Source organism: Triticum dicoccoides, chromosome 3B, assembly GCF_002162155.2.
Source record: "Triticum dicoccoides isolate Atlit2015 ecotype Zavitan chromosome 3B, WEW_v2.0, whole genome shotgun sequence".
In the NCBI taxonomy this organism is placed as follows: domain Eukaryota; kingdom Viridiplantae; phylum Streptophyta; class Magnoliopsida; order Poales; family Poaceae; genus Triticum; species Triticum dicoccoides.
The window spans coordinates 192018275-192026339 of NC_041385.1; the positions used below are offsets into that span (position 1 = coordinate 192018275).

The window sequence follows — 8065 nt, forward strand, 5'->3', positions numbered from 1 at the left end:
TTCCTGGAGCCACACAACTGAGTTTTTCCTTGTCGGCGAGTTGATGTGCCATCAGCGCATTCAAGTCTCAAGAGCCACTAGTAGAACAATTATTTTGCAGTCACTGTTCTATTGCTCAGATAAGGAGTAGCTTCCACCAAAGTGTGATCAGACATTGGTTCAATTGCTTGCAGAAAAGCAGTGAGCAGGTGCTGCATAATAAGCAAACAATTTCCGTAGTTCCACATGGCAAGGTGTTACAATTTCGTAACATGTAAATCATCATAAGACAAAAGAATCATGCAGCGCCGTCGAAACACATAACTACCCGTGCTCCTACCCTTGCAAAGACGAAAAAATGATACTTCGGAGAACTCCATCAGGGGGCTGCAGATGAGCTTTCAGCCTTGTTCCGAGCTTCCCCCACCGGCGTCGAGGCCTCCGTCGAAGCCCGCGTCCCACTGTCGTTCCTGCCGACCTCTTCGATCATCTTCACCATGTCCAGCATCTTCGGCCGCCGCTCTGGGTTCCTTGAGACGCATGCCATGGCGATCTGTAGCATCTCCACCATCTCCTCCTCGATGTTAGGGTACCTCATCAGCTCGCCGTCAAACACCTCGGCAGTCCACTCCTCCCGGACAACGGACTGCACCCACCTGACAAGGTGGACGACCTCGTTGCCGCCGCCGGTTATCTGAACAGGTGACTTGCCAGTGAGGAGCTCGAGTACGAAGACACCGAAGCTGTAGACATCAGAGCACTGCGTTGATTTCCTTGTGTCGGTGATCTCAGGTGCACAGTATCCCAGAGAACGGGACCTTGCGGTTATCGGGTTCATCAATGGCGCCAAGCCAAGGTCAGAGATGCAGCCATATTGCTGGCTGTTGAGGAACACATTTGACGCCTTGATGTTGCCATGAACAAATTTCCCATTGTTCTCAGTGTGGATGTGGGCGATCCCTCTTGCTGCGCCCAGGGCTATCCTTACTCTACTCTCCCAATCCAATGGTGTTCTGTCCAGACCCCGCTTCCCTGCAAAGAGAAAACAATTGGCAGAATTATGAGATGTATGTCATATTCAAGTTTGGATATCAATAAAATGCAAATGGCTGATATTGTAAAGTCATCTCATGTCAAATTGTCGGAATTACTACTGCCACGAGCTCACACGAGAATTAATGCTTGTGGCCGACGTCTAGTATTAATTTGTTCTCCATCACGATACTGATGCATCTAAGGCTCTGTTTGGATGTCTGTATTGTTGGGCTCTGTATTGAATTGACTGGAATACCAATTCGACAAGGAAATTGAAATGGCATGAATACGAATTCGCTTGTTTCGTTGTTTGCTGAATTAGCTATTGGAATTTCATCAGGTTTCATTACCAAGTCCTGTTTGGATGACAAAGTCTGGAATTGCATGTTCACATGAGTATGAAGATTCTGAAGATGGAATGTGACAAATTTCAGCGCCATTTTGTTTGTATTTGCAACAAAAACATTACCAAAGTACGCTCAAGAGCATAAAAAAAATACTTCGGGGAGCCATGCTTGCTAGCTCTGCACGCTAATACTTGCTGCCGCTCCCGACCGCTGCTTGTCCTCTGTTGCTCGCCAATCCTGCTCGAAACTGCTTGTTGCCGCTGCTCGCCACTCCTTGTCTATTCAGCTTCCCGCCCTGCAGAAGATCGACCGCCGCCGCTACGCCGCTCTCCGTCGGAGACAGGCCAACAAGGATTCAGTCTTGCCGAGATGAGGCTGCCTCCGCCAAGAAAGCACTGCGGGAGGGAGGGATAGGGTCATGGTCGTGAGGGAGGAATTTGTCGCCACCACAGGATGGGGATGGGGACGCCCGAGATACAGGATGAGGTTGTGGTGGGCGCGCAGGCGGAGGAGGCAGGGACGGAATGGGGACGCGGAGGAGCTCCCTGCCAATTTCACTTTGGAGGCCAGCGAGTGCGAGGAACGAGGCGGCGGTGGAGCTCCCTGCTCCTCTCCTCCATGGACGGCGGGGGGCTCCTGGAGGCCGGCGAGCGCAAGGGGCGAGGGCGGCGGCGGAGCTCCCTGCTTCTCTCCTCCATGGACGGCGGGGGGCTCCTGGAGGCCGGCGAGCGCAAGGGGCGAGGGCGGCGGCGGAGCTCCCTGCTCCTCTCTCCATGGGCTTCTTTTTTCTTATCAAGACGAACCGGTACGTTTTGCGGGGGCGAGCGTTTCCGAGCAAATCAGAGGGTTCGGGCTCGGTATTCAGCACAAGCGAGAGGATTCAAGCTCTGTATTGATATTCATTTCCATCGGCCAATACAGAGGACATCCAAACAGCTGAATTGGAGGCTGCCAATACCAATTCCCAATTCAGAGGCTGAATACAGACATCCAAACGCAGTGTAAGAGTGGTCCTCCTCTGGTCCCGATTCTGATAGGGAAATGGGGGATGGGTTATGACAGTGAACACCACCGCTAGCAATTTCAGATGTTTCACCAATGAACAAGACAAGATTAACTTTCCAGCTAGTGACAAAGCTCCAACACTATTTGTTGCATTAATCTTCCAAAACATTTCCACCATTTACAGTTTTCTTGTGCATGACCCCATCTTTAGTTTCATTTCTTGCAAATATTCTCAGCGTGCCACTGCTAACATGTAAAGTATGCATCACTCAAAATGTCAAATTTGTATTCCAGGACTCCGGTAATGGTAGAAGTGCTTCAACAACAAGTGATGTGATTACACTACATGATTGGTCGTAAGGGAAGAGATCATATTGCTACTATATTGCCCATACACCAAACATGCCATGTGAACTAGAATTAAACTGGTTGCTCACGGTTTGAATACACATGAAAATATTACGAGTCCAATGCAGATAAGCATGATATGGACACTTCAAGAATACCAAGCGGCTAGATAGAGGAAGAAAATAATTTTAATCTAAAAGTAATAATGCAAGATTGAGGACTATAAGCAAATTAAATATGCTAATCTTGAGTATAATAAGGTCAACCTTTTAGAGAAGGAAACCAGTCCTAAGTATTCAAGCAAGACAACAGATGTATTTGGAGCAATACAGTCAAAACTGAGGAAGTGCAAACATGTGAAATTTTTATTTCAAGACTATGGTGACGGTGATGAAATGCTTTTAACGACAAGATGCCGTGATTACCATGCATGACTGGGCGTAACGAAACAGATCCTAGTGCTACTATATTGGCCTTGACATGACTACTCCAGCATACACCAAACATGCCATGTGAACTACTCCCTCCATTCCTAAATACTTGCCTTTCTAGAGATTTCAACAAGTGACTACATACGGCGTAAAATGAGTGAATCTATACTTTAAAATATGTCTACATACATCCGTATGTTGAGTCCATTTGAAATGCCTAGAAAGACAAGTATTTGGGAACGGAGGGAGTAGAATTAAACTGGTTGCTCATGGTTTGAATACACGTGCAAATATTAAAAGTCCATGCAGCTATGCATGATATGGACACTTCAAGAACACCAAGCAGCTAGATCTAAGAATATGAGAATTTTAATCTAAAAGGAATAACTGAGAAATACAGTCTAAACTGAGTAGGAGCAAACATGAGTTGTTTCCACAAAAGTCCTGCTCAGGTGAAACTTAAATAAAAAATAGGGCAGAACCATAACATATGACAGTAACCATTGGCAACAGCAAGAACAAGGACCTGCAGTACATCTGTTAGCGTTTCTATATAACTCTCGCTATCTTGCCCAGGGGACAATGGCAATCTTCTCGGTACCATTCCCATTTTATCGGATGCCCCCAACGAGGACGGACCACTCTCATTATCATCACCGTTACTATATATAGTTCTAACAAACAATGGCATTTATCATACAACTACAAACTGCAAATTCATTAGCAACACTCGTACTGAAGAAACTGTGAAAGTGACATGGAGAAGGGGGAGCAAGAAGCATACCGTGAAGCATGTTGGATACACTTCCCCTGCTGTAGTAGTCGTACACGAGCAGCTTCTCGTCCTTGGAGTAGTAGTACGCCCGGAGCTCCGCCACATTGTCGTGCCGGATCCGCCCAATGAGCTCCATCTGCTGCTCGAACTCGCGCCGCCCGGCACTGACCTCCTTGAGCCTCTTCACCACCACCGTCGTTGCGTCCTCCAGCAGCGCCCGGTACGCCGTGCCGAACGCTCCCTTCCCAAGAACCTCGGCGGAGGCGTGGAGAAGGTCCTCCAGATCAAACGCCAGTGACGGGCCCTCGAAGAACACCAGCCGGTTGCCGTCCCCGGCCCTGCCGGTCACCGCCTTGGACTCCGGCGACTCCCTCCCCTTCTTGTTCCCGCCCTTCCCGGACCCCGCCCGGCTCCCCTCCTCGCCGCCCCGCCTGTTGCAGAAGGCTATCAGCAGCACGGCGACGACGGCGAACAGCATGACGCACCCGCCGACGATAATGGCGAGAACAACCGCCTCGCTGAGCCGCCGCCGTTTCTTGGCAGGCGCACCGGCCGCCGGCGGGGCGAGTGACGGTGGCGGAACCGCTGGCGACACCGGCGCCGGCCGCGTCATGCTGTTCCCGGCGAAGGAGGCGTCCGAGAACCTGAGCAGGGACCTGGGCACGGGGCCGTCGAGGTGGTTGTTGGAGAGGTTGAGGAACTGCAGCGCCGGGAGGCCGAGGTCCGGGACGCGGCCGGAGAGCGAGTTGTTGGAGAGGTTGAGCGCGACGAGCTGGGTGAGGTTGGACAGCGCCCCGGGCAGGGTCCCGTTGAAGGCGTTGAAGGAGAGGTCGAGCACCTGCAGCCTTCTCAGCCCCGCGAGGCCGGGCGGCAGGGCGCCGGAGAAGGCGTTGCGCTGGAGGTGGAGCCCCGCGAGGCCCGGGAGCGCGAGCAGGTCCTCGGGGAAGGCGCCGGAGAGGTCGTTGGCGCGGAGGCTGAGCACCCGGAGCGCGGTGAGGCGGGCGAGCGTGCGGCGCGGCACGGGGCCCGAGAGGGCGAGCCCCGGCAGGCGCAGCTCGACGACGCGGGCGCCGTCGGCGCTGCAGGTGACGCCCGTCCAGTTGGCGCAGACGGGGCGGGTGGCCGCCCAGTTGATGCGGCCGCCGCGGCCGACGCCCACCCCCGCGAGGAAGTCCAGCAGCGCCGCCCTGTCCGCGTCCGGCTCCGGCGCGCCCAGCGTGGCGCTCAGTAGCAACAGCGCCGCCAGGGTGAGCAGCCGGGGCGGCATGGCGCCGCGCTCTCTCTTTCTCTTCTGGTGCGGGTCGGGTGGTCTTCTTGGACGGAGCTGTGCTGCTGCTCTGCTGCTACTTAGTTGGATCTGGGTAACGGAGGCGCGGAGTGGAAGGGAAGGTGGCTGCTTTGCGCTTGGCCTGGGGAAGCGTGCGTGCTGCAGCCTGTAGGAGGCGAGAGGGGGGCGGGGGCTCGGGTCTGGGGAGTTGGCGCTACCGCTACGACAGCGCAGCGGGAACGAGTCGGTAGGGGGTAGGGGGGGGGCGTGGATTCGTGGAGCTTGTGCTGGATTTGTGGGAGCTGCATGTGCGGAGCGGCGGGGTGATGGGCGGGGCGTGGCGTGGCGAGGCGCGCTGGGCTTGCCGCGTCCGCCGCGCCCTGTGTGGTGTCGGTCAGATGGGCACCGCGCGGCGAGCGATTGGGCACGAGCACCAGAGGGTTTTTGTGCGCAGTCACGGCGGCCTCGGCCTCGCGGTGGAAAAACCTAGCCTAGCCGCCGGTTGAATCTTCGTCCGTGCTTCGATCTCGTCTGTGTTTCCTTCCAAAATACTAGTTACGATATTATTGCCGTTGGGATTTTGATAAGGTCAAATCAATTCCGTTGCTTGAGAAAGGGAAGGATTCTTCTTCTTCTTCCGGGTTGGCACGGTAGTTGCATCGCATCGCTTGGAAAGCAGGCACCGGACGATGCCAAGATCGATCTGCACTTGGGTCATTGTGATTCGATCACACTAACATAAATATTCTTGTTCAAACGAAGCAGCATTAGTTTACTCGGTTAACCATGTGGAAATGATACGCTTTACATGCCCAACTACTGCTGCCCTAACATGTCTTTTTACAAAGTCAAAAGCCACCAAAAGCGCTGCCTTGGCCATGGGCCATGGCGAACAAGTCGGGAAAACTCTCCTGTGCCCAAGTACCACTGACAACGTTCACAACCAGTAGACACATCCACATCAACAAAACGAACCAAAGGCAGCATGCATGAACCGTGTGTGTGGTTCATCTTTGGAATTCAGACGGCGCGAAACGAAAAGCGAGCCGATTCCCATGGATTCTGCACAAGGGAAAAAAGAAGGGAGGAAGCGGGCACGATGATTGCGCCCAGCAGAAGCTGCTCGCTTCGCTTCGCTTTCACCTTTTCTTTTTGTCAGATCACCCAGACAAGTTTGAACGTCTCTGGCCACCAGGAAGAAGAGACACTGTCATCAGAGTTCAATCATGTCAACGGGGGATTCGAACAAAAAGCTAGTGGTACTGCCGGATTAATTAGCATGACCTAATTGAGCAGCTCGCAAGTTGTGCATGTACTTACACGTACTACACGATGCACGTCTCGTCGGACTTTAGCATGTGATGATGATGGGTGCATCATTATCATTGTTGATTGATGATCGGGGGTTGTTAATTTACTTGTCACTACTATAGTTTGTCCGTAGGAGAAGCAATTAGGCCATCATTATGTATTTATGTGCACCAACCGCCGTCTGTTGGCGTGCTAGTGGTGCCATGGACATGGAGGATTAGATTAGAGGCATCGGTGCATGCACGTGCTAACGTGCAACCTGAATCTGTACGCAGCAGCAATCGTAGGTGTTTCATGGACCAAAATGAAACATCACCATTTATGAGGAGCTCCTTTTTGCGGCGAGATTAATCAACACTTCAATAATTGCCTAGATAGTGCACATTGCTTTTTAATATTACAAACTTAAGTCATGTATAGTCGCTGATAAGAAGATCCTATCTTATGACATGCATGTCATTTAGCAAAGACAAAGAAAAATATAATTTGCACTTGATTATTTCTTAGTGTCAGAGATTTAAAATTGGACGCCTCATATCCGCCCCAAACGTCCGGCCAGTCTGCCCGGTCATTGCCGGACAGAAAAACGACACCCGGCAAACCCGACCCAAATGTACGGGCTAACCGACGAACCACCATACCTAGCCTTTATGTGCGGCCGATGTGGGCACGACCGAACGAATCCCTTGAAGACGTCCATGCCCTTGCTCGACCTACCCACTCTTCCTCTCCTCTTTTCTGTCTCGTCCGCACAGCCGCCATCGAAGCTCCGTCGTCGTCCCCAACTCAAAGCGCCGACACCGGAGGCCCCAACCCACAACGCATGATTTCGAGAAGTCCAGAGTTCAGGTCCGCGCCAACTTTCTTGAGATATATTGACAACTTCGAGATCAACATGTGCACATGCATCTTCTCAGTGATACTGTGCAGCATATGTGTGTACAATATGTGCACATGCAACTTCTCAATGATCTTGTGCAACTCCCATAGATGGTTTGAGAGGCCCGTAGCCCTCCCCTTATATGCTCAGTGAGGGCTAGGGTTTTACAAGAGGGAGATCCATTTTAGGTCGTCGCCATCTTGGCTTGGGGGCCAAGATGATCCATGGACGTCTATCCATTCCTCCGGGCTCCTTCCTGCTGGAGATAAATAAATCTAATTGGCTAAACTAGACGGGTAGATCGGAGAGAAATACAAGGCTATAAAATCACACATAATAAATCTCATACAAGACTCAATTGCTTTCAATGAATAATATGATCATAAACCCACAATTCATCGGATCCCAACAAACACACCACAAAAGGATTACGTCGAATCGATCTCCGAAGAGAACATTGTATTTAAGATCAAAAAGAGAGAGAGCCATCTAGCTACTGCTATGGACCCATAGGTCCTGCAGGAACTACTCACACATCATCATGGAGGCAGCATGGTTGATGAAGATGGCCTCCGTGATGGATTCCCCTCTAACAGAGTACCGAAAAAGGCCTCCAAATGAGATTGCGGAAGAACAAAGGCTTGCGGCAATGAAAGAATTATTTTGGGACCTCCTCTTGGGGTTTCT

General features: G+C 51.8%; 1 protein-coding gene across 1 annotated transcript; it reads right to left on the reverse strand.

Moving 5' to 3' along the window:
- Positions 1 to 131: 131 nt before the first annotated feature.
- Positions 132 to 5603, reverse strand: LOC119275489 (probable inactive receptor kinase At4g23740). The gene is made up of 2 exons (XM_037556342.1): positions 3930 to 5603; positions 132 to 1011 (listed from the first exon to the last, which is right to left on the reverse strand). The coding sequence occupies exons 1-2, from the start codon at positions 5185 to 5187 to the stop codon at positions 359 to 361; spliced, it is 1911 nt and encodes a 636-aa protein (XP_037412239.1). The 5' UTR covers positions 5188 to 5603; the 3' UTR covers positions 132 to 358.
- Positions 5604 to 8065: the final 2462 nt, after the last annotated feature.